Source organism: Perca flavescens, chromosome 21 (genome assembly GCF_004354835.1).
Source record: "Perca flavescens isolate YP-PL-M2 chromosome 21, PFLA_1.0, whole genome shotgun sequence".
Taxonomy (NCBI): domain Eukaryota; kingdom Metazoa; phylum Chordata; class Actinopteri; order Perciformes; family Percidae; genus Perca; species Perca flavescens.
In genome coordinates, this window is record NC_041351.1 from 20166837 (window position 1) to 20194675 (window position 27839).

The following is a 27839-nucleotide window of genomic DNA, read 5'->3' on the forward strand; positions in this document are numbered from 1 at the left end:
TTGATAATTAAATCTGAGAAAAAAAAAATAGTCTGCAAATACAATATTGTGTGTTTGTGTGGGCGTCCATAAGATAAATTGTCCCGTCCATTTGAAGTGTAAAATAGACACCGTTATCCTAGACCTTTAAGGTTCCTTGCAATACATTATTCGCTGGATTAGCAGAATACAATACACGTTAGAATAGGGATGTTACTCATCACGCTTATGCTAATCATAATCGTGATTTCAGCAGGAGGGAGAAGACTGTTTATCGTTTTTGTCACTTCAGCTTTCTCTTGTGGCTCTTTTAACTCGGATCATTCGGTGCCTTGAGTTCAAGCAGCAAATGTGACGCGTCAAAAGGCTGACTGTCAAAATGATCATAGGTTATTATTACATGCTTTTTTTTATTTTTTAAATGGCTGTTATATTTTAGTCAACTGTTGAATGGGTAGTTTACAATTTCACTGAGAATCCAGGTTTGGTATTTATGAACATTTCTTCCAGTGCTTGTTTGTTCTGAGATTTTTATTTTTCATAAGGTGTTCCAAGAAGATAAAGGAAGTACGTGCAGCTGTGTGTATGAGGTGACGCTGTTTTAATGCAACTCTTGCAGAGGGCCACTGTTTTGTATAAAATCTCATGCCTTTTTTTTATTTTGTACGTTCGGTTGTCTAATTTATTCTCAACGTTTCTTTTTGAATGTTACCGATAACATTTTTTTGTTGGGGGCAGAGGGTTTACGGTCAGCTTCGGGTAACTTGCTTTTCTTTCATTTTATTTTTTTACTTTTGACTAATATGATGATCTTCAACAGTATATAGAAATATATTCATCAGTTTTCCTAAATATGCTAGTTTTTAGTCAGTTTTAGTTCACATAAATGCTGTTGCTTCCACAAGACCAGAGTTTGTCCCTCCAATGAAAATGTGTTGCCATTAGGTCACTTTTATAAATCTCCATTTGTATGTAGTCTTGTGTTTGCTGGATCCACACTTCATTTTCTTATTTGTACACTGTGTTGAATTGTTTCTGCTGTACAGTAGAGTGCGTTTTCACATAACACTCAATGTGTAAAAGTCTACTTAGCAGTGCTCTCTCATTATTCTGTGCAAAAAAGAAACATCTGCCAGGCAGCTGTGGATAGAAAAAAACATTGTAATCTGATGCTGGAGGTTTATTTATTTTTTCTTCTGCTGTCCATAGAGCCTCCGTGTCTGTATACATAAAACAATGTGACACATGCATTGTAGCGCCTCAAATCACCCTGTACAGGCTTTAAGAAACGCTGTGTGTTTTGATTTCATTTAACTGTATTTCACCTGAACAACATACAACATTTTCAACAATGTGACAGGAGGTGATTTTTTTAATTTATTTTTTATTTAATGTAAATGAATGTCACCATTCTCAACTAAATAAATCTTTTTTCCTTTGGTTTAAAATACAGGTTTGAAAATGTCGTTTGTAGGCAGACGTTACAGCGAGCCCACATGTTGATGGTATAACAAAAGTGGTTGAACAGCCAACAGTAGCATACAGCATGTGCACTAGTTCCATCCTAAACCATCTCATGTTAATCTCAGTGGTTGTGGTGTACAGCCAGTGCTCCATTAAAGTTATTTCCAAAAGCAGTTGTCTTCATAATATTAACTTTTTAAAATTAAAATAACACTTATCTGGGTAAAATGTCAGGATGTTTTTAAGAATGAACAATAAAGCTGATATAGGTTAAATCCTCAAAGCATACATGTGATTAATCATGTAATACGAGAAGAGCTCTTGGAAGTTATTCCTGTACCTTGCTGTGAGTCTCTTTAGTTAGCACTAAGTGTACTTTTTGTTTGATAAATAGAAGGCCTGGATCTGTAGATTTGAACCCAATCTAATGTTTGTTAGTGAAGTCAGGTTACCAAGTCACTACTTCATACTTTCACTGCCATTGTGTTGAGTTCTGTTGCATCTCGTCACTTCTGGCACATTGTAGTTACATTTACATCTTTGCTCTTTATTTTTATTCTACTTCTTCCCTCATACTGTCCGGTTGATAAACAGGGATGCACACACTAGTTCCTTTCAAATATGTGAAAGACACATTTAAGGAATATTGGCACTATTATGTCTTGTCATTTTACCCAGGATCCTTTTAGCTCCTTATTACCCCATTTTAGACCAAGCAAAGTGAATAAATTGCATATTTAAACAATCAGTGAACCTGAGAAGAATATGCAGGAGAAAGGTCCATATGTACATGAACAGTACTTTGATTTAGTCGGGACTTTAATCAAATGGATGGAACTGATCAGTTCATCTTCACATCTCTCTGCTTGCTGTTGTACTTCTAACCAGTGCTACAGTCCTTAGTTTCCCTCTCTGCCTCCTGCTGGTTACCTTCCCAGTCTCACTGAATAGTGTAATAACCATAGAAATAAAGTAATAGCGTGCAGTGATGTAGTCAACAGTAGGTGTGTACTACAGGAAGGTACTGAGGGTGTTGTCCACCGTGGCCAGATGCAGGTACTCAGGTTGGTCGCTCTCAGACTCCACCCCTGATTCCCCGTCCTTGTCGTCTTCCTCCTTGCTCTGACTCAAGAGCGTCTTCTTCCTCCGGATGGAGCCTCGAGAGCGCCGCTCCAGACACGCCAGGATCCTGTGGGCGAGGTCCTGCTGGAGCCGCTGGAAGTTCTCCCTGGAAGCGCAGGAACCAGTACATGAACAGAGGAACTGGTTTAAACCAGTCTAGGTGGCCTGTCACGCTACAGGAAATGTGCAGTAGAATACCAAATACATGTTTTCGAGTCACATCTTCAGTTTAGCATCTACAACACTAAAACAAATAAGATAACGTGTTGATTAGTGAGCCTTTAGAGGCGCTGGTAGGCAGATTTTGTTTCCTTCGGACACAGCCAGGCTCGCTGCTTCCACGTGCTTCCAGTCTTTATGCTAAGCTAAGCTAACCGGCTGCTGCCTGTAGCTTCATATATTTGCATTAGCATCTTTCCCATATTTTACAGACTGTATGTTTGAAAAAAGATCATGCCTGATGCAGATTTAAAGGAATACGCCACCGTTTGTTGAAATAGGGCTTATCACGGTCTATCCTGGCTGTAGATAGGTGGGCCAACGCATTTTTTGTCTCAGTGCAAGTAATTAGGTTGTTTTTTTGTCTTTTGTTGGCTCACTTTTACTCACACCATGCTAACCAGCAACATAGGATTCCATTCACTACGCTAAGCTAACTAGCGGCGACGCTGCCGGTGTTGCACCGGACTAAAACGATGCATGCACAAAAAATGCGTTGGCCCACCTACAGTATCTACAGCTAGGGGAGACCGTGATAAGCCCTATTTCAACAAACGGTGGCGTATCCCTTTAAAGAAACACCAGGCATTGTTGAGAGTGGGTATTTAAATCTCAGAAAAAGAACAAGAAAATTGTAACCTGCTGACCTCATCAGTCTCACAAAAGCAGCACAAAAAGCTTCATGACCTAAGGTTTGTAGTGAAAGTAGGAATGACTACTGAAGAGGAATAGGGCCACTGGTGAAAAATGTATTTGAGTTCAGAATTCTGACTTTATTCTCAGAATTCTGACTTTAAACTCAGAATTCTGCGAATAAAGTCAGAATTCTGAGTTTAAAGTCAGAATTCTGACTTTCTGAATTCTGAGATTAAAGTCAGAATTCCGAGAATAAAGTCAGAATTCTGAGTTTAAAGTCAGAATTCTGAACTCAAATACATTTTTCACCTAATTCTCTTCCGTGAAAGACAGACATTTGTGAGGAGCACGTTTCAGCGGGTGGAGGGTTTGCTTACGTTGTGGGTGGAGCTGGGAGGTCGTAGTCTTTGCCCGTCTCGCCTGTCAGCCAGTAGGTTGTCTCCGTGCCTTTACCCTTGGAAAACAAACACCTTTACAAACATTTTGCATCCATGTGTGGCAGTGAAGTCTGCAGACTGCCACGTTTGGTGCTTTCTGCAGAATTGAATGTTTCTAGTTCTTCTATTTCAAAATGGTTCCACTTGTCTGACATGTTTAGTAAATTAAATGAAGAGGCCCAGCTTTACCTTCAGATATGTTTCTCCTCTGATATCATACTCAAACTTATAGTCTGTCCTCTGCAGGATATTTATAGTTGGCTGACTGACGTGGATGCGCAGGGCTGGAGGATATAAAAAGATAAAACAACAGGCATCCGGTTTTTTTTACCAAAGCTTACCTGTGGTAAATTAATTTTTGTTAGGTTGATTGGTAGCTTCTGTGATTGCACAAAAGTAATAAACAGAACAGAACTGCACCATAATAGTTGGCAGCACTAACATTTTGCTCATTAAATGTCTCTTGGTATGCATGTTTTTAAGTCCTCTACTCACGGTGTCCTGTAGACTCCATACGAGACGCCGTGTTGACCGTGTCCCCAAATAAACAATATCTGGGCATCTTTAGCCCCACGACACCCGCTGCACAGGGACCTGCACACACAAATAGTCTGTCAGTTTTCCATCATTGCAACCGTTTACAAGATACGTGGAGATGAATCAGCTGCGTAAAGGTTTTAGAAATGATTGGGGAAAGAATGCACTTGGCTATGAAGGACCTTTAAAAGTCCCATGACATGCTGCTTTTTGGATGCTTTCACATAGGCCTTAGTGGTCCCCTAATACTGTATCTGAAGTCTCTTTTATATAGACTTTAGTGGTCCCCTAATACTGTATCCTGTTTCCCAAAATTCAGCCTTGATGCAGAATTACAGCCACTAGAGTCAGTCCCACAATGAGCTTTCCTTAGTATGTGCCATTTCTGAGTCTGTAGCTTTAAATGCTATTGAGGAGGAGAGAGGAGGGCAAGGTGGAGGGTGGGGGTGTGGCCTTGACCAACTGCCACTTTGCTCGTTTGCAAGCCATGATGTCTCTCTCTCTCTCATGGGTGGGCCAAATTCTCTGGGCGGGCAAAGCAGAGAAAGGGGAGGTAACCTTTCCCCTTATGACATCATAAAGGGAAGATTCCAGATCGGCCCATCTGAGCTTTCATTTTCTCAAAGGCAGAGCAGGATACCCAGGGCTCGGTTCACACCTATCACCATTTCTAGCCACTCGGGGACCATAAGCAGGCTGGGGGAACGCATATTAATGTTAAAAAACCTCATAAAGTGAAATTTTAATGCCATGGGACCTTTAAAACAATTCGAAGGTTGTGGCTTCACACTGCATTTAAAAATCTTGTCGTCTTAGCTCTTGAGCGTTCACTTCCATTTACCAATGTGTCATTTTGTTATTGGAAAATTGAGAAATAAGCTAATGAGCACAGCCCAGAGTTTAGTGTCATCTACCAGAGTGAATGCCGATGCGTATCCACACAGGGATACCGGGCAGGTGTCGGAGCTGGAAGGTTCCCATGAATGCCAAGATGTCCAGCGCCATGCGGCAGATATCCACCGCGTGCCTGTTCCCATTTCGCTTCGGAAGCCCAGAGGCCACCATGTAGGCGTCCCCAATCGTCTCCACCTGAGTGGCAGATGGAAGAAATGGTGATGTCTGTGGTCTGCCTGTCAGTCAGTCAAGTGTGTCTCTCTGTTGAAATTCACCCCCGTGTGTATACCTTGTATACGTCGTGGTGGTCAACAATGCTGTCAAAGCCCTTGTAGATGTCGTTGAGCATGTCCACAACTTCCATCGGTGTGCTGTACTGGCACAGAGTGGTGAAACCGACAATGTCGCTGAAGTATATCGTCACTTCCTCGTGCAGCTCTGGCTCCACCACACCAGTCTCCTTCAGGCTTTTCACCACCGGGCTGCACAGAGAGAAACAAAGACAGATGAAACAGGAGGGTCCACCTGTGCTTTCACTACAGAAACACAAAAAGAGTACATAAATCTGGCAACCACAGTTTGCCACTTTTGTTAGTTAAACTATTTATCAGCTAAACCTGTGGCTTTTTTATCAGATTTACCCCCACAAGGTGTTGCCAGATCGAGAGTTTTTGCTAGAGCCCGACCGATATATCGGCGGGCCGATATTAGGTATTTTCCAAACTATCGGTATCGGCATCTATAATGGCCGATAAATAAATACTTAAAAAATAAAATAAAAACGGACAAAATATCCTTCAACCATGTTGTGAGTGTTGCCATTGTATAGTTTGTCCACTAGAGGGCGCTCTACAACGTCCCTGTTGGCAACACTCTTTGATTTTTGTTGTTATTGTGTTTTTGTTCAAAGGGCTTTAAGTTTCATATCTTAAGTTTGTATTTTTATACATTTTATTTATCAGAACTTCAATATATTTTGATGTTCCTCTGTTCTGACAATAAAACAAGTTCATTTTTAAACTGCATTATCATATTATTTTAGTGAGGACTCGTAAATAATTAATGTTAGGGAAATCTGTTTTTGTTTTGTTACGCATTTCTGGATTTTTTTTATATATATATATATATATATATATATATACACACACACACATATATATATATATATACACACACACACATATATATATATATACACACACACACACACATATATATATATATATATACACACACACACACATATATATATATATATATATACACACACACACATATACATACACACACATATACATACACACACACATATACATACACACACACACATATACATATATATACACACACACATATACATATATATATATATATATATATATATATATATATATATATATATATATATATATATATATATATATATATATATATATATATATATAACCTGTACACATTACAGGCCAAATGTTTAGACACACCTTCTCATTGAACGCGTTTATTTTCATGACTATTTACATTGTAGATTCTCACTGAAGGCATCAAAACTATGAATGAACACATATGGAATTATGTACTTAACAAAAAAGTGTGAAATAACTGAAAACATGTCTTATATTTTAGATTCTTCAAAGTAGCCACCCTTTGCTTTTTTTGATAACTCTGCAAACCCTTGGTGTTCTCTCAATGAGCTTCATAAGGTAGTCACCTGAAATGGTTTTCACTTCACAGGTGTGCTTTGTCAGGGTTAATTAGTGGAAGTTTTTCCCTTATTAATAAAAAAAGCAAAGGGTGGCTACTTTGAAGAATCTAAAATATAAGACATGTTTTCAGTTATTTCACACTTTTTTGTTAAGTACATAATTCCATATGTGTTCATTCATAGTTTTGATGCCTTCAGTGAGAATCTACAATGTAAATAGTCATGAAAATGTGCATTGAATGAGAGGGTGTGTCCAAACTTTTGGCCTGTACTTGTTGTTGTTTGGCCTGTATATATTGAAATATCGGATTTTTAAATCACCAAATATTTGTTATCGACATCGGCCTTAAAAATCCTTTACCGGTCGGGCTCTAGTTTTTGCCCATGTGGGCTACTTTTCAGGTAAACATGCGTTTAGCATTATATTATCTGTGTTCTTAGGCCAGTGTCTTAAAAAGGCGGCGTGCTCCTTTGATTGTAAACAGACCGAGGAAGCAGCATGAAGTTGAGGCAGTCTGCTCTGTCCCTCTCAGCTTTGTAGAGGGCCGTTCTCTCCTCCACCAGGTGCTCCAGGTTTCTGGAATACATCTGCAGCCGCCTGATCATGTTATCCATGTAGCTCTCATTGTCCTGGTTATGAATTTTACTAAAGCGCAATGGAAGGGGAGGAGAAGAAAAGGAATGTGAGAAAACACAAACGTTCACTAAAACCAGCTCCAAATATTGAATCACTCAGCTTCTATAGGCTAAAACGGCAACAACAACCCATTGAAGTAAACACAGCGATTACCTACCTGATGATTTTTCCGAGACAGTTTTCCACCTTCTTAAAGTCAGGTCTTTTTTCTGGATCCTCATCCCAGCAGCTTTTTATCAACATGTACACCTGCGAGACGGAGGACACAAAGCTTCAAAGACCCAGCGGACACACAATATACACCTAATCATAGATAAAAGGCGTGCAACTGGCATGAACTCACCTCCAATTCTTTCTCTGAAGCCGTCTCAAAGTTAAGATCGGGTCTGAAGTAAGACATGATGACCCTGGCAAGCTTTTCTGTTAGGAGACACACAGACATTAATTCACAATATTACTGAGTGTGTATTACAGCAAACCGCAAACAAATCCCAATGCCCTCCAGTGAGATTTCCATACAGTCCCTTTGGAACTAATCATGTTCTTCACTCTTTGATTTTTTCAGGGCTCTGTGTGTGTGTGTGTGTGTGTGTGTGTGTGTGTGTGTGTGTTTTTTCATTTTGGACGGTGGTTTTGTAAGAGGTCACACCTGCTCCGTCGGAGCAGCTCTTGGTGTAGAAGGTGCTCTTTCTGAGAACAATCTCCTGAGCGATGATGGCAAAGCTGTAGACGTCTCCTTTCTGAGAGGTGCCCTGTCTCCTCAGATGCTCCGGAGCAGTCCACAAGTCTGAAAGGAGAGGAGAGTGTCTTTTTTTTTTTTAAAAGTCCCTTTATTGGACCAATTTCAAAGAAGAAACACAATCACAAAAATTTTAAACAAGTCAAGAAAAGAAAATCCTAAATAAAAAAAAAAATTTAAAAAACACACAACAAAATCTGTCCAAAAAAAAACCAGTACTTTCCTAATCAAAAGAAGGGAGAATGTAAGAAAGTGAAGGAATAAACATAAACTCAGTGAGGGAGGACTTAGTATGAGACATACACCGTGGCTGTTGTTTTACCTCTGCCGGGCCTAAGAAAGCTGTTGCAGCCAAAGTCTGTGATCTTCACCACCATGCGATTGTCCACCACACAGTTGGTGGACTTGAGGCGACCATGCACCTGGATGTGACTGGCATGGAGATAGGACATGCCCTGCACAGAGGATTAAAACACCACAGGGTTACGATAAAAGTCATCTCAGATCAGATCTTTACTGGTCTCTACTGGCTGCCAGGGAGAACTGCAACATCAATTCCTTCCAAACATTCGGCTTGGTTTGAACCTTATTAAAAGCCCTCCTACATATAAATAAAATGTTGCTGTGTTACATACCGTGTACAGTTTCAGAAGCACTACTGCATGATGCTCCTTAAAATGTCTGTAAATGTCTGTGTTAGGTCCACTTTTCTGAATACTGTAAATCCAGGTTTATGTCAAAATGCACAGTAGGAAATACAAAGGTAACAAAATTCAAAAAAAGAAAAGAAACAACTGGTAATAATTGATTAAAAGTTGGTGCAAATTTGTGCTCATTTTCAGGTTCAAACTTGTATTTTGGGTTTCTACTAGAGCATGTTTACACGCTTTAATAATAAAAAAAAAAATGCAGTGCCTGTCCCTTTAAACCTCCCGTCTTTTCTGATTGGTCAGCGTTTCCAGGTTTCCCACATCTGTACTCTTGGCTTCTCTGCATCGTCACTGCAGCCGGGGAATGACTGTAACGGCACTGTAGCGGCACTTTCTATCTATATACGTATAGTATAGTTGTGACGTCACAACCGTACGGAAGTCCCGACAGCTCATTTAAAGGCACCATTTCTGAATATGGGCTTTGAGCATTTCTCTGTGGATTGAGCGTCATGATAATTCCACAGTATTGATATAGCACCAAGACCTGCTTTATAATAAAGACATGGACATATCACTTCTTACAATATGGGACCTTTAATTCTAAAAAGTAAATCTGAGTACTATAGTTTATAAGAGGAACATAATACAAAATTGAGTATGTCTTTCATATTGTGAGTCTGAGTACCGTGTGATGTCATAACACATTTATGTGCATTTGTGTCAAGGTGACCATATGGTGCAATTCAGAGTTACGTGACTCATCATCAGAAGAGCCCAGAGTTTCTCTCTCACCTTGGCAATGTCGTACATGACGGAGATCTTGAACTCCCAGTCCGTGAAGGTCTCCTCTGGGTAAGAAACCTTATCGCTCAGCACATACTAGAAGAAGAAAGGGACATGAAATCTGGTAGATTGTATTATTTTATTATGAATGGATATTTGATCTCTTCTTGCTGGCTCTGTACTGAGTTACTGATAGTATTGACTTCTTATGTGCAAACTGAACATCCACTCAAACCTGAATGGACTTGAACGGCACGTGAGCAATCGCCATACGTACCCAGAGTGACCCCCTCTCTCCATACTCAAACACCCCAAACACGCCCTCATCAAACTTCACTGTGCCATAAAACTTTGTGAGGTTGTAGTAGTCGATTTGCAAGAGCTGCAGAGAAAAGAAGAAACAGTGGCAGTTATTCAATGGCACAGAGGCTAGCTTGGAAAAACATGAACGCAAAAGGACAGGCACACACAGGACTGGAAGCGTCAAGACATCTTACATCATTAAGTTCTATCATCTGGGTCTCGTTAAAGTTCCCATCCGAGTGCTCCAGCTCCTTTAGAATCACAATCTAAAAAAATTGCAGCAGCATCAGTCACACTAGAAATCCAAATCTACATGTTCAGAAAAGCATGTTGATAGATTTGAAAACTACTGTTGTGTCCAGCTACCTTCTTATCGTAGAGCGCACGGCGGATCTGGATTTTCATGTTTTTGCTCTCGTCTTCAATCTGATGGGTCAGAAGGAGGACATTTTATCAGGACATTTTTTTATGTGTGCTCTAGTGCAGTGAGCTTCAACAGGGGGTTCTAGATTTACTGAAGAGGGTCCTCCAAATTATTGTTAATTTAAAAAAAAGTTTTTTCAAAACTTTAAATGTCTTAACATGAATCCAACATATTAATAGCAGAAATAAATCAGCCTATTATTAGCCTATAGGTAAGGAAAGCCATCCATATATGCAGTTAATCCTGGGGATTTACTGTGCCACAAGTATTTCTTAACATTAAAACATGATTCATTAAATCATTCCAACAATTATTGTTTTAATAGCTTAGTATTCTATGTACTAAAAAGGAATGTATACAGGCTTTAGGCCGCCCACACGATATTGTAGGCCCAGATTAATAGGCAACTTAATATGTAGTAGGGGGTCTCTGCTGCGTCTCTCTCTCTCTCTCTCAGTTAAGGGGTCCTTGGTTTAAAAAACATTGAAGACCACTGCTCTAGTGCATTCATGTTTAGGAACAAGGTGAATGTAAGCACTTTATAGAGACAAATGGTTAGAAAGCTTGTGAGAGCTGTGGAAACCTTTCACTTGATCATAGATTTCTAAATGCAGGATAAGCTTCACTGTTCTACGGAAGACCTGAGAGGCAAGTGAGAAAAAAAAATCTATTTCTAAGTCTGATCTAAATTGTTTTTCTAACCTGTTTATGACTCAAAAAACAGGTGTAAAAAAAGTATTGCCAGGATCATTTTTGTTTGTTTGTTTGCTGTTTAATACTCATTTCGGCCACAAGGCTGAAGTGCACCACTACCCCATGTTCTAAATAGGACTAAAATGGCAGATTCTCTGATTAAAATACAGTTCTAGCCAAAAGAAGAAAGAAAACTCACCTGGAAGAAAAGATGAATGCTTTTAATCCTATTTAGAAAATGGAGTAGTGGTGCACTTCAGCCTCTTGTGGCTAAAATGAGTATTACAACAACAAACACTAACCCTATTTTCACAGAAAAAAAGTAACCTAGAAACATTATCCTGGTAAAACAAAATGTTCTCACCTGGCAAGACCTTTTTTTCCAGCCGTTTCACAGTAAAAATAAATTTAACTTGGAGAGATTGTCCTGGCAAAACCTTTTTTTTCACGTGTTTTTACAAACATCAATTCCAATGAAGTTGGGATGTTGTGTAAAACATAAATAAAAACAGAATACAATGATTTTTCAAATCCTTTTCAACCTATATTCAATTGAATACACTACAAAGACAAGATATTTAATGTTCAAACTGATAAACTTGTGTTGTTTCTTTTGCAAATATTCATTTATTTTGAATTTCATGGCCAAAAACCAACATTGAATGACTAACCCTAACCTACTGTGACCTTCAATCCCATATGCAGCACTGCATTAAAAACCTATGTAAAGGATATTACCACGTGGGCTCAGGAACACTTCGGAAAACCATTGTCAGTTAACACAGTTCGTCGCTACATCTGTAAGTGCAAGTTAAAACTCTACCATGCAAAGCGAAAGCCACAACACCCGCTGTCGGCTTCTCTGGGCCCGAGCTCATCTGAGATGGACTGACGCAAAGTGGAAAAGTGTGCTGTGGTCTGACGAGTCCACATTTCAAATTGTTTTTGGAAATTGTGGATGTCATGTCCTCCGGGCCAAAGAGACCATCCCGATTGTCATCAGCACAAATTCAAAAGCCAGCATCCGTGATGGTATGGGGGTGTGTTAGTGCCCATGGCATGGGTAACTTGCACATCCGTGAAGGCACCATTAATGCTGAAAGGTAAATACAGGTTTCGGAGCAAACCTTTTTCAGGGACGTCCCTGCTTATTTCAGCAAGAAAATGCCACGCCACATCCTGCTCGTGTTACAACAGCGCGGCTTCATAATAAAAGAGTACTAGACTGGCCTGCCTGCAGTCCAGACCTGTTTCCAGTCCAGACCTGTCTCCAGTCCAGACCTGTCTCCCATTAAAATGTGTGGCCAGTATGAAGAACAAAATATGACAACAGAGACCCTGGACCGTTGAGCTACCGAAGTCGTACATCAAGGAAGAATGGGAAAGAATTCCACCAACAAAGCTTCAACAATTAGTCTCCTCAGTTCCCAAACGCTTGTTGAGTGTTGTTAAAAGGAAAGGTGATGTAACACAGTGGTAAACATGCCCATGTCCCAGCTTTTTTGGAACGTGTTGCAGGCATCAAATTCCAAATGAGTGAATATTTGCAAAAAAAACAAAGTTTGAACATTAATTCAATTCAAAAATTAAATTTCATTAAATATCTTGTCTTTGTAGTGTATTCAATTGAATATAGGTTGAAAAGGATTTGCAAATAATTCTATTCTGTTTTGATTTATGTTTTACACGTAACGTCCAAACTTCATTGGAATTGGGGTTTGTAAGTCATAAACACACAAAAGGAAACAATTTAGAATAATTTAGAAAAATGGATCACCAGAAAGCTTTTTTTTCTCTCACTAGCTCTCAGGGCTTCCGTATACTGTCCTGTTCGGGTCAATAAGTAAGAGAGTCCTGAAGAAGAGCCTCCATGCTGACTGAGAGGTTTACACTTTATTTACCTTAAGAGAGATGACATTGAGTTGGTTGTTCTCCAGCGGTGTGATAAGATCAGAGGCGATATGGGACCAGCGCTTCCTGACCCGCCGCGCTTTCCTGGTCTGTCTACTCATGAAAAAATACAATCATGAAACACATTATAGTACAGAGATCCTCATCCCTGGTCACCCGAGACGTGCACTTTTAATATCTACACACCCCTATTTAGCTTCCAATTTTGTACATTTTACACAAAACCTGGCTCTGAAATAAAGACAAAAATCATTTGACTTGAAATGCTTCAAGCTGACCAGAAAATAGAGATCCAGAAAACTGCCGCTTTATTTCTGTTATGATTTTAAATGACCCCAATACTCATGCATTGCAACTGCCTTTTATTTACATCTATCTATAGAACAGTCAGAAGTAGATAGAATTTATACATATGAAAGTTATCACAAATCATGTTTCACATTATGTACTATGAGATAAAAAAGCATCCATAAATATCTCAAATACTAAGCCTGCATAGTGACAGTTGTTTTATGGTTCGATAATGATAACAAATGCACTAAAGTAGATTAATCACTCACCGGTAGAAAATGAAGGCCATGGTGGCCACTACAACCACTGTCACAGCCAACACACTGACAATGATGTTATTAAATGAACCTGAAAGAGAGAGAGCACAAAAAAAGAAAAACTCTTACATGTTCAAGTTTAGGGATTTTTCTCTAGTTAACCCTGACTCATCCAGGTTTATGTCTCAAAGGACCTGCAAGAAAGGTCTACATGTGCCACCAAATATGAAAGATAGTGTGACTTGATGGTGCTTATGTGCTCAAGCTTGAGGCCACTATGTGTAGAATCTTTATGTGATGAGAACCTCTTTCAAATGTTTCGGTTTCTTGGTGGCAGTAATATGCAAAGAAAGTCTGCGAAAAGTCTGCTTTGCAAATGTTTTTTAAGCAAGAATATGGATTCAACACATTGGTTAAACCTCAAAGATGCACACAGTGGGTTTAAAAGAACACTCCACAGTGACCTCTAACCTGGGTTCAACCCATGTGCATGTGTGAAAATGCTTCTAAGATGCTAAACATTTGAACTTTACTTGATTGTATTGTAACAAATGCAATGTGATTTTAACCCAGATATTAACCCAGATATATATATATATATATATATATATATATATATATATATATATATATCTATATATCTGGAACATCTCCCACTTCTCCTTCGAGACAGTAAAACCACATCTGGAGTTTAGCCACAGAACACTCCACTGCAGATAACTCATCTTATTGACAGCAATAAACAGCTGATGGTCACTTAACACTGTAACAGGTGTGCTATGTGTCGGTTTATGGGTATGAAAGTGAGCAGAACGATGGTTTATGACTAAAGGTTGTGACAGCCATCTGACACGATCATTAGTCATGTGTGTGTGTGTGTGTGTGTGTGTGTGTGTGTGTGTGTGTGTGTGTTTTACCTGGACCTAGGTCTGGTGTGAAATCAGGAAGTGTTTTTCCCCAGATAAACGAAGGGTGTGTCTCAACCACTTCGGTTACGTCGGTCTCGGTGTCGAATGTGAATAAAATTTGGTACTGAGAAACACATGAGGAGGAAAAAGTACACATTTCAGCAAGACCACATAGGGGTTTTGTTTCTAAAGACCTTTTTGAGACATTGCTAACACAAAGAAGAAGGGATCTGTGTTTATTCTATTCCCTGCTAAACTGCACAATAATTAACACAGGAGAACAAGGTACCTTGTCGTCAGTAGTGGTGTAAATGATTGAGAGATTCACGTCTCGGTCTCCATGCTTGTCCAGCTTGTAGTTCCCAGCACTTCCTGAGCACAAGCGTAGAAATGTCTTTACACAAAAAAATATGGTGGACACTTTGTTCACCACAGCTTTGCCAGAAATCAGCCTCTGTTGTTTGTTTACCGTTTAATAGTTACTGTTGGGACTACTGTAAACTAGTGTACTGTGTAGTGTTAACTCATTTAATTTGGCATTGGGATTTTTTTTCCTGAAAAAACACACAGAGCCTGACAGAAGAAACGGTTCTCCCAATCACACACACAAGCTACTTATAGCTGCTGCCTGCAAGCTTTAACACTTCATATCACTTCATATTTCTCACTTCATTTTGTCAGTGAAAATACAAATCAGTGACAGCAGTTGACAGCTTGCGTCTGTCGGGCGTCAAGCAAAACAGTAAGCAATGTAGGGGGCTGAGGGCTGCTGTCTGGGCCGTTGAGGTCATGTCATCAGTCATCACTTTGTTGGTTTCTCCACCACGTAGCCTACATCTCTTTCACTCTTTTTTTTCCTCTTGGATTTCTTTTTTTTTCTATTATCAAAGTGTCTCATCCCAGAAACTGATCTAAAATGGTTCGTTCAGCATCACGGCCCTACTTGACCGCTGGCATGAATGTGCATTAGAGTTCCATTTCTTCTCATCGCACTCTCTCTTCCTCCTTCCTCACCATTAAAGGAGATGTTTCTGAAGTAATTCGCATTGACAAACTCCATCTGCTGAATCTCCGACTGATTTTCTTTAGCAATACGCCTCATCACCTGGCCTACTAGCAGCACGGAATCATGGTACGCCGCCATGTAATCATTCATCTGAGAGAGAGAGAGAGAGAGAGAGAGAGAGAGAGAGAGAGAGAGAGAGAGAGAGAGAGAACAATTGATGTTGTAACTACTTTATGCAGTTCCTATAAGAACTCTAGATTATTCACTTATTACTGTAACTCAGCAAAAAAAAGCAATGAAATTGCATTGCCCACAATGTCAAACTATTCCGTAAAACAGCAGTCTGAGGAAGAAGGACGTTGAGTAATTTGGAAATGTGTCCTCACTGTGTTGTTGTCCTTCAGGTCTGTGTTGATAGTGTAGCTTCTGGTGTTTGGCATAGTCAGCACCAACACGTTCCTCATGGACGGCAGTGACGATGTGTTGGTGTAGTATTGATCGCTGTGGAGAGGAGGCAGTAGAGGCGTTCTTATAAGTGCTGGATCTGAAGCTGGCAGATTTGGGCAAATCTTTTGACTCAATCATTTCATTTTGTACATTTTGTTGCAGCAAAATTTCTAGAGATAGCCTACAGAAAAAAAAAATAATGGACGATATGCGACAAAAGGAATTCTCAACGAAAAATGTGAAATGTTAGCATGAAGTTGGATGGAGAAGTTACATATGTGTTGCTGTGTAGTGTATACCACTGGTTCCCAAAAAACGTTTTGTCAGACATACCCCCACCACAGCTGTCAGATGAACTAAGTACTCCTTCATCAACACCTAGCATGGTACAAATGTGTTTGAATTGGCTTTATCTGGACATTATTGAAGCTAAGCTAACTACCTCTCTGCTCGCTTGCCATCTATTTTTATACACTTTAGGTCTTTATTATAAATTATATTATATTTATTTTTTTATAACTTGAAGTACTCCACATTTTTTTTCCAGGTTCGTCCTTGCCCCTGTCAACTGCAGAAGTACCCCCTGGCATAGATGCATAGACTGTAAAGCACACGTGTCAAACTCAAGGCCCGCGGGCCAAATCCGGCCCCTCGCAGATTTTGATCCGGCCCGCAAATCAATTTAGGTTCACACTAGACTTTGGCCCACATAGTTTTTGTAGCTTTTTTCAATGTTTTTTTCCGGACCTTTTTTTCCCGTTTTTTCCAATGTTTTTTGGCCCGTTTTACGACGTTTTTTCCCCAATGTTTTTGTTGCTTTTTTCAACTTTTTTTGTCGTCTTTTCTTTGATGGCTAAGTTACTTTTTTGCTGACTTTTTGGGGTCTTTATGTCGACCAAGCTGTAAGTGAGGAGATTATATGAGACATGCAATAATACAATAAAAGATGCTTGACTTTAACGATGAAATAAAAGCATGTGAAAAACCTAAACATGTCTGGCCCTGGATGTGATCCTTATTTTCAAGCGTGGCCCTTCGTGGAATTGAGTTTGACACTCCTGCTGTAAAGGATACAAGCAAGGCTTGTTGGGAAATCACTGCTGTGTACTATATATGTCAAAGTGTTAAGATGTCTACAGGACAGACACATGCAGAAAATACCAAGATGAGAAAAAAGAAAAAAAGACATTAAATGATCAAAGAGCACTGACTTGTAAAGATCAATAAGGATAAAGATAATATCCCTGCTGTCTGCCACTATGGAGCCATTTTTCACCTCCTCTAGATCCATTGGCGATCCACACATGATGAACACTGCAAAAAGAGAAGCTGTATGTAACACCAGACAAGTATTGCAGTTTTAGCATATACTGTAGTATAGTAGCATTGGGGAGAGTCCAACCCAAAGTTCAACCCTCTGCAAATGTTAATAGTTCTATTGAGCTAATTTGTCCTAACTTTTCATTATGGACCTCTGAAAATCTAACTTACAAGTGCTTTTAAAAGTACAGTCTGAATACACTGCAGGCCTTTGTACTCTTGTACAAGTAATACTCTACTGTAATACTGCTGTCATGTCCACTTGATGCCATGTTGTAAACTGTGAGTTTGATTGAGCTGTGAGTTGATTCCCTGACAGTTTGTAAAAACTTGCAAAATCATACAATAATTAAATGCACTTCATCCATGTGTTGTGTGTTTTTTTTTTTTTTTCAAAGAAAATACTTACAGTTGCTTGTCATGTTTTTGGGTGATGATAGTATTTTATTCACTTCTCCTGGATCGCGTAGCACCTCTCTCATAATGTTGTGGGCAAAGTCGCCCGAGTCTGTATCAAGTGCATTTATATACCTGTAAAAGAACATCACTTAGAATTCAAGTAAAAAAAAACAAGATTTATTTAGCCACTGAAGAAAAAGACAGTCATAGGTTTACACACACACACACACACACACACACACACACACACACACACACACACACACACACACACACACACACACACACACACACACACACACACACACACACACACACACACACACACACACACACACACATACACGCAATCCCTGAAAAGTTTTGAGACTCATTCATTTAAATTATGACTTTTCTTTACATAAGGTTTCATAGTTCAACAAATATTTTCATTTTTGAATCTATAGTGGTTCATCGATTTCATTCTAATCTGAACCTAAATCTATAACTCTTAGAATCTGCAAATATGTTAAATACATGTCTAATATCTTTGTAATACGTATCTTGTGTTATTCTTTGACATAACTAAAACTATAGAAATATAAAAAATAGGCTTCATCAAATTATTCCAAGGGACATACATAAGGGGGTCCCGGTATATTCTCTATTTTGTAAGAGGTCCTTGGCTGAAAAAACATTGAGAACCTCTGTCCTAGGTTACTCACCAAAAGCAATCCTCAGTGTTGCTCTGTTTCTTGTAAACATAGGCAGTCTTCCAATTAGATTTGATCTTGTTGGTTTCATTCCAGAAACTTATAAAAAAGTCAGAGATCTTGCGTGCCGGCGGTAGGAGGCGCTGCAGGTTTAGAGTGTTGTCGCAGGAGAGACCGAAGCTTCCTGCCGAGAGGATTGGCGTACTGAGCTTCAGACCTTGTTCCACACTGACAGACAGAGAAGTGGAAAGGGGTGGAAAGAGAGAGAGAGAGAAATACATAAGCATAGGGCTGGGCGATATGGAGAAAATCAAATATCACTATATTTTTGACCAAATACCTTGATATAAATACCGCAACGATATTGTAGTGTTGACTATTGGTGCTTTAACAAAATATCTTCACACTTTGATTTTAGATAAATAATCATCAGTAATGTGGATATAATGACTAAGTGGGGAAAAGGCAGTCTGGTAAGTTCAGAAAAGTAAATCACTTTACTGTAATGCAGCCTTTAAAACCAGGAGAAGACAACACATATGCCATATTACGATATTACGATATCCAAAATCTAAGACGATATTTAGTCTCATATCACAATATCGATATAATATCGATATATTGTCCAGCTCTACATAAGCATGACATAAACTTGGATGGAAAAAATGGTAAGATGGATCGTGGAGCCATGTAGCTATAGCAGACCTGCCTTGAAGAAATTTTATGACACAATTATAGGCTAATAAATAACATGGGTCAGATATTTTAGATACGCTTTTACAAATTTGACATAGGTGACATTGCATTATGTCAGTTGCCATCACATCACATAAATAGCCTAACTGTTACCTTTATCTGACGTTAATCAGCACCTGGCCTTTCTAAAACCTTTTAGTTTTCTAGCCATTCCACCACTTTTCTAACTGCCCCCAACTAATGGGAAGGATGGACGGTGTGATAGGCTAGCCTATTGACACCAGTGTTGGCAAGTTAATTCCAAAATGTAATACATTATTGATTACTAGTTACTGTCTTTGAGAGTAATTAGTTATATTACAATATTATTGTCTCTGAATTGTAATGACTACACTACTTTTGCATTACTTTTGAGTTAGGCTACTTTCACCAAAATAGAAGCAGAAGTATTCTTGGCAGGTAGCTTGTGAATATGAAATACATCATAATTTATTCATATTATTTTGTATTATTAAGCTGACGCTGCAAAGTAACTAAAGCTATAAAATAAATAGTTAAGTAAAAAGTTCAATAGCATACTTGACTCTGAATTGTGGTGGACTAGAAGTAGCCTAATAAGTAGGAGAAAATGAAAAATACCCAATTAAAATTGAATCAAAGTAGCCGACGGTAGTATACCGATTAAATGCAGCGCTCTGATTGGCCGAAAGCTTTTCACTCCACTCCGCAGCGGCAGAATCAACGTCATAGATGTAGGCTAGATTGCATAGAAACTGAAACCGGAGAAATGAGAGATGCAACAAAATGCGTAGCCTACCTAGAGAGTAGCGAATCGTACAAGCGTACTGAAGGGTCAAAATGCGTGCCAAGTACGCAAAATGCGTACATGTTGGCAGGTCTGCTATAGACGCAGATTAGAAGTAGATCCTGTCACTACCCGATCCGTACCAGAAACCTGATTGCTCAGGTCCCATCCCCTGAAAAATCGAGTTTCCGGTAGGCTACAGATCCCACATACACCATTTCCACATTTATGTCAACCCCTGTTTTTTTTTTATGTGTCTACACAGAGGTGGGTATGACCTTGGAAAAAATGCACTTACTCAACCACTTGGAAAGTAGCGTAGGTGCAGGTGGGCCCAAGCACTGCACATCCCAGATCGCCTGTTTCCTGAGAGAGAATACAAATGAGTGTGAGTTCTTGTCTGTCTGTCACTGTGGCTATATGGCTAAGTTTAGGAGTGCTGAATCTGCAGATGTACTCGCTTTTAACATGCGTGTGATAGCTACCCCTGTGAACCCTGTGAATGCTTTCTTCGAAGCATTGCTTGTACACGTGTGTTCACAAATTAACTTTATGTGTCTACATTACAAGGTGCAATGAAGTGAGCAACAGACTTGAAACAAACAACAATAAAATTAACACTAGCAAAATCAGAATGATGCAGCACTGATCTGCTCCCTAGTGGATATAGCTTTTTATTTTCAAGGTACACGCCATAGACTGTATACACACACACACACACACACACACACACACACACACACACACACACACACACACACACACACACACAGGCAAGATTATGCCTATATGTTATTAAAAAGTATATAATGAATCTGAGGTGGATGTAAAACTGTACTTACCATTAGCATCCTTAGCTCCTCCACTCCCTCACAGGTGCTACTCTGGCAGCCTTTACGTTTATAAAAGGTTGTGTCGAACCCTCTATAGTTAGCCGTGAGATTAAACCTTGCACCTTTTTGTGGTTTGTAAAAAGAATGAAAAGGCAGAAAAACATTTCATTAATTAAAAAAATAAAATCAGTCCACTATGCCATTTTTCTTTTCTTTCTCATGTGTCATTTGAAAAGCATGTTTAAAAGCATGACACTATTTCCTTTGTTATCCCCTCAAGCAACTGTGTTTATTTTAAAGAAATGGTTGGTTACATGTTCAAATAATTGATTATTCTGACTAAAAAACATTATATATATGCACACTCCTGTTTTTGATACTCAGTCATGTTACTCTTTATTGATAACAGGACTGAAATAAAAGACATACATCTGGCAAATACATGAAATATAGCCACATGGCATCCATGCTAATAGCATGTGGACACTAAGCACATTGTAGTGCTTTACCAAAAATATCCAAAAACAAAAGAAGAAAGAAATGATTTAGGTAACAGGACAGAACGTTGAGACTGACCTTCTCAGTCATAGTTACAAAGGCATGAAGTATACAGGAAAGAAAATGAGAGAACATACTTTTGGTCTTCCTGTGGCCTTCAGAAGATCCAAATTATGCTACTTCCTGTTGAAAATGTCACTTTTGGAATGTTCCAAATTTTTCAATAGGGGGAATGTGTTAGGGTACAAGTGCCACGTTCTGCCCCGAAATGTACTTATCACGTTTTTTTAAACTGAAACGGGGGTGCTAAGTACAGAGGATCTTTGGTTGAACCATATGGTAAATTATAGAGTGTGGTCTACATAGGGTATGCCCCCGTCCAAAAGCACTCACAGGCGGTCAGTCTCTCAGTAGCCTCGCGCTGCAGTCCAAGCCTGCAGTCAGAGCAGAGAGGAGACACACACCACTTCTCGTATAAACTCCGATTTTGCTTGCTGACAGAGTGGACGCCTTCACACAAAAACTTGACTTCTGGCACGGCCGCATCAGTCGAGGGAACAGCGACATGTTCCCCAGCCTTGCAGACTTTATCACTGATGCACAGAGGCGCGGGAAGTAATTTTCAGCAGGGGGTGCGGGGAGCTGTCAGAGGGGGGGAGACGACTCAACTTCTGCCTCCCCCCCCCTCCATGAAGTACGCTACATATGGTGCAAACTAAATGGGCACTAAATCACATGCCAATCACTACTGGTCAAAAGATTCCTTTGCAGGGGCCCGGTTTTTAATCCGACCTGCGGCCCTTTGCTGCGTGTCATCCCCTCTCTCTCCCCCTTTCCTGTCTATCCACTGTCACTATCGACTAAAAAAAAAAAAAAAAAAAGATGAATGACTAGTCCAGCTGAGCAGGCATCAAGTATGCCTTTCCAGTTCAATAAACCAAGTACTGCCATCTGACTCACACATCACAAGACAATGTTACAATTAATTAAATCATACCAAAGCGTTGTATGGCTCAAGACTATGGCGATATAGTATTCACTAAAAATCACCCAAGCAGAAAGCACAACAGTAATTCTGAAACGTGATTGACTGAAGATACAACAATGCCATCACACAACACAGCTGAGCGCAGGTTGTAAAATAACAGTCACTTAGTCAGCTGCAACTTCACAAACTGCAAAAGCCAACATATAGGCTACTGCACTTGACAACTGTCTCATACAGGCCTATAGCAGCATCACAAAATTATGATGCAATACGTCTGATATGCATGGCATTTCAATAAACTAAACAAAATATGTGCATTATCTGGTCACACGGTCACAACAGATTATATTAACATACTCAATTTACAGATAGCATAATAGCTCTTACCTTTAAAAGTTCTAATTTCTTGTCTTTTTCTTCGCAAAGTCGCAGATCAAATCCTCAAAGTCCAGCTCTCTCAGCAGCTCGCTAAACCCTACTACACATGCGCTGCTGTGTGTTGGGAGCACTTTACAGGCAACGCAACAAATGTCTCCGGTGGACCGTGATCTAGAATCCACTCCCGTGATACCGTTTCACCGTTGTGAAGGTGTCGGGTCAGTGTCTCGTTAGTGAGAGAGCGGGTCTTTCTGCCGCCAGCCTCGTCCCCCCACCGAGATGCTGGACATTTAGCCGCCCGATTCTGAAAGGCTAATATCCCTCTGGGTATAACTTCCTCCCGGACGGTCTCTGTAATCGGTCCCCGTAGTGCAGGGTCTTCAGAGATGATGGTACCTGAGGGGCCATTACCTTGTTCTGTAATGCTGATGACCGCCGGCCTCATCTCTGTCTTTTTCCACAACAACTTCGCTAAAGTTAACGGTAACGTTAGCCACCGTTAGCTGTGGCTGAGTGTAGCTGGTAGAAGGCAGCGATTCTTCCAAGCTAACGTTGGCTAGCTCCTCGACATCCTCCTCTTCGTCATTCCCAGCTCTTTTTAAAACGCTTTTTATTCGCGGGACATTTTTCTAGCAGCCGCTTCTTTCTCTCCGTTTTCCACACTTTCACTCGCTGATACAACCCAGTCTGACCGTGGATCAGTTACAAATTAATTCCACTCTTTCAATCTCAACTCGTTCTTAGAAAGCTGATCTTGGATCAGTGCGATGTAAACAACCTGCTCTATGCCCACCCACCTTTATCTTTAGCCAATCTACACAGTGCATGCGGCCTTCTCCCAATCATTACATTAAACAACTTTTATTTTATTCTGATTGGATAATTATCACCATAATGATTAATGCCCATTGGGTAATACGGGCTTGATCGCAGTTTGCCAACAAGGAGTGCTGCCACCAACAGGTGGTGCTGCAGCTACCCCAGCACCCCTACTTCCCGCGCCTATGCTGATGCAGGCACGTCACACGACTTCTCTCTATTTCAATCACCGTCTGAGCACCTGTCAGCAATGAGAAAACAGCCACTGACCAAGCGGGAGTGAGAACGGGTCAAATTAATTTCCTTGTTTCTGTTATGAAGATGATCGTGTGTGTGACTCGAACATCTCACATTTACCAACAAAAAGTACAGCGAAAGACCATGCAAAACATTTCAGACTCTACTGCCAACGTGTGTAAATTTTAACATCAATGTACGCTGTAACGTTTTTTCATTATATAGTCACTGAAGCGGCTGCTCTTTCAGTACTTTCTGCTCTCTGCAGCGGGCGGGGCTGCTGCTCCCATTTCCATTAACTAACAATGTAAAGATCAACAAGCCACTGACAGTGACAGATATGTTCATATTTGATTCACTCAATGAATTATAATTTTTTGTCTTAAATCCACCAGCCATTTTCCTATTATACCAACATTTGCAGCATCCAGAGCCTTTTAAGGTTCCTAGGAAATCTCAGCCCAGAGTAATTAATTAATAGTAATAATTATTATTCTCCCTAAAACAAGTTTCCTTTTTATTTTTAAAGAACTATAAAAAAAAATTCACTGTCTTCTGCAACTTAATTGCAACACACATACAAAAGACACCACAACTTTTATCGCAATTTTTAACAAAAGCTCCCGTGAAATCAGGCATTTTGGGCCGCAACAATCTCAAAAAAAGGCAGTGAAATCCTGGAGGGACTGCCCTTGTGTGTTTTTTCATGTGTTATGATGCGCATTCACCAGTGTTTTTTTGTTGCTGTGGTGCGCATAGGCTACTCCTGATTTTGTCAGTCATCCCATCTCTTACAGTATATGCTGTGTCTCTATGATCCTGTCCTGTCCTATTCATGGTAGCCTACTCGGGACATATTGCGCCGTCATCACGTGCTGTAGGGGGGGCGCCCGCCTTGATAATCCTGCATAGGGGCCCGGAGTTGGCTAGTTACGCCCTGACCTCCTGCCCTCTTTCGTCATTCTGGGCGGCATTGATGCAGGAATACTCTCAACTCTGTGACGTCACCTTGAAGATCCTCCTCCCTTTCACGTCGGCATATTTTTGTGAGGCAGGATTCTCAGAAATGACTGCACTCAAAACGAAATACCGCAATCGTGCACAAATCGAGGATGATTTGAGGCTACGTTTATTAGACATTTCGCCAAGAAATTGGAGGGGGGGGGGGCAAACTGCAATGAACCAGCTTTGGGGGGGCCCAGCTTGCAAAAGGTTGAGAACCCCTGATTTAAAGCATAGATGGAATATGGAGTCAACAATGCAAAAAAAAAAGATTTTAATCATTATATTTTATAGTAAAGTGTAGTGTTAGAAGTAGGGACATGTATCAAATGTCATTTTTCAGTGTTCCTCGGTAGTTTTAAATTATATATCTTAAATTTGCTGTAAGATCAGTGTGCAGGACACTTTTCTTAATAATAAAATGTATTTTACAGTTAATTTTCATTCATAGTTATACATATACATAATGTCCTGGGGACGGGAATGGATTACTTTGTATGTTTAATTTGTATCTGTGTCATTTAGTCTGTACTAGTAACATAATAATAATAATAATAATGTTAATGTTAATAAAAAGGCAGAGCGCTGCACACACAACAGGGTTTTCAACGCACCCTCGTTTCAGTTTAAAAAAAACGTGTTGCTAGTGCTACGTTTTATCGGGGGCTGAACGTGGCCCAGGATAATATCCAGCCACCAGCCACGTCTATGTAAATCAAAACTTAAAGCTCCATTGTGTAATTTTTTGAGTTGATTCTTAGCCTTTGTTCTTTCACAAATATGTGCTCATTCATGTATAACTACTTCCACCAACTAATAAAAGTATTCTCGTACGCGTAGAATCTGGCATTCAGAATCATTCAGAATACATTGGGGCGACTCTCTCCAATGTATTCTAGCAACGAGGTCTAGGATACTTTTCCTCGCGTCACTGATGGTAATTAAGTCTACCTTGTAACATAAATGTAATCATATGCGTCGTGATTTCCCTGCCAGACAACTCACGTCATGTGCAGTTGTAACACAGACTAGCTACAGCTAGAACAGCTACATGTAAACGATGGAGATACTTAGAGCTCATTTTGGTTCCATTGACATTGTTCAGAGAAATATATTAAAAACACAAACCTCCGTTGCTTCTCTCCTATGTTGTAAACATTGCCTTACACTATTAATCTTGTACAATATACAAAATAACAATGGCACTGATACTTTACTAACATAAGCTTGCATATGTTTGGGAACCTGATAGCTGATGTTGAATGAAATGGTACCAAAATAACGTAAAACTATTATTACACTGGAAGGAACTTTCACAGACAAAGTCGTACTTCTTGGAATAATACGGCCACCATAGGAGTTACACAGCGCTCGGAATGGGGGAGGGGTTATAAAGTAATATTCAGTTGGTTGTCATATACAATTTCACCACAAGATGGGAGAAATTCTTACACAATGTATCTTTAAAGGTGCAGTAAGCGATGTTGTGCAAAGATTGTTGATATTTGAACTCAACTGCCAAACAAATACAACCCCCCCTTCAGAAGCTCTGCCCCCCAGATTAACAGACTGATAAATACTGGCCGGCCGCCTCCCCCCTCCCCCCCCAACATCAACTGTCGCCGCCTGTTGTCAATTGGCTGGAATAGTGTTTTGTGGCTCTTGCAATCCTTTATGTTCCTTTCACAGCCAGGGCTGTGTATTAATACACATTTTTTCAGCACACACAGAAAATAGAGAGCTAGGTGACCGTGAGGAGATATTCGCTGAATTTGACAAAAAGTGTATCTGACTAACATCACTTACTATACCTTTGTGTCCCAAATTTCTACAGCAGAATCAACAGTAACAATAATAATAATTTTGAGCCCATAATGTAACATCATTTTGTGTACACATGCAGATCTGCATGTGTACACAAAATGATGTTATGTCTTTATGTTGTAATTTTGTACTTTATTACCTTCTGCAGCATTAATGGTTGCGTCTGTCTCTAAGGCCTTCTTTATTTGTCCTTCCACAAAATTCAGACTCCAGGGAGACTCTTCATCTTGCAGCAGGATCACATTGATTGCATTACTATCCAGACACTGTCTGATGCCCCGACACGGAGCAGCAAGAATCCCCAAGACACACAACCACCACCACCTTGGTCCCATTTTCAGCTCGGAGGTTACGAGCATTTATATTTTTGAGCTTTTTTTTGATTCCGTGATCTGGTAAAGGCTTTCAGCGTTTGGTTTTGTCACTACTCCTGCTCCAGAGTCCAGTGTGACTATGGTGCAGTAAAGTCACCAAACACTCCAAGAACGGCCTCTTAATTGTTGTTGTAAATTCCAGAAATGAAATAGCGTCCGCTCCAGAACCTAAAGATTATTTACAAGAGCAACATCAAGTACACTTGTCTGTGGTCTTCACTGAGTCGTTTGCTTCTCACATTGACACTCCCTCTGTTCCTCTCAGTGGCAGCTTACCTGTCCTTTCCGCATCAAGTCGTTAATATACAACCTTTAAAGACCCATAGGCGGGTCATATAAGATTCTCACTATTAATGTGCCAAGGTCTGCGTAATTTACAAGCTTCAAACACATAAACACACAGAGCACAGATTGTAGCTGGTCATGAACTTGTTGGGAATATACATATATATTTTACAAAGAATGGTCATTTTAAAGGAAAAAAACACCTATAATGATCTTATTCTTCACAGCAGTTCAGCAAGTAACTGGATATTTGAGGTCAGTGTAATGTAAAATAAGCTGCACTGACCTTCAACAGCAGGGTGATGGTGAGGCCTTGCACACGTCACCTCTGGAAATGTATCTGGAACTAGTCCTGTGGTATACTGTGTGCTTATGGACCTGAAACTCACATTGGCAGCAAACATGAAGGAACAAAATTATTGCCAAGTGTGTTAGCTGTGAATTGAGAACATAACGTAAGTCCTAAGGTGCAGAGTACACCTGAACACGCCTGTCACTAAAGCTTATTAAAATCATGTTTTACTTGGTGAGCACAGAAGGAATTCACAACATCTGTATAGACCTTTTCAATGGAATTTCATTTCTAGGCAACAGCCTGGCCCCTTGTTAATTTCGTTGTTTTATAGCTATGGTTGACTTCCTGTCAG

At 39.9% G+C, this 27839-nt stretch overlaps 1 protein-coding gene across 1 annotated transcript; it reads right to left on the bottom strand.

Moving 5' to 3' along the window:
• Positions 1-715: 715 nt before the first annotated feature.
• On the bottom strand, positions 716-27596 carry gucy2cb (guanylate cyclase 2Cb). The gene is made up of 27 exons (XM_028568583.1): positions 27479-27596; positions 20797-20909; positions 20253-20320; positions 18466-18681; positions 17772-17893; positions 17254-17356; positions 15982-16096; positions 15604-15745; positions 14879-14961; positions 14599-14713; positions 13694-13772; positions 13124-13226; positions 10472-10531; positions 10300-10371; positions 10080-10184; positions 9812-9898; positions 8689-8821; positions 8277-8414; positions 7971-8047; positions 7785-7876; positions 7478-7636; positions 5578-5770; positions 5309-5483; positions 4353-4451; positions 4047-4141; positions 3798-3874; positions 716-2671 (listed from the first exon to the last, which is right to left on the bottom strand). The coding sequence occupies exons 1-27, from the start codon at positions 27594-27596 to the stop codon at positions 2455-2457; spliced, it is 3156 nt and encodes a 1051-aa protein (XP_028424384.1). The 3' UTR covers positions 716-2454.
• Positions 27597-27839: the final 243 nt, after the last annotated feature.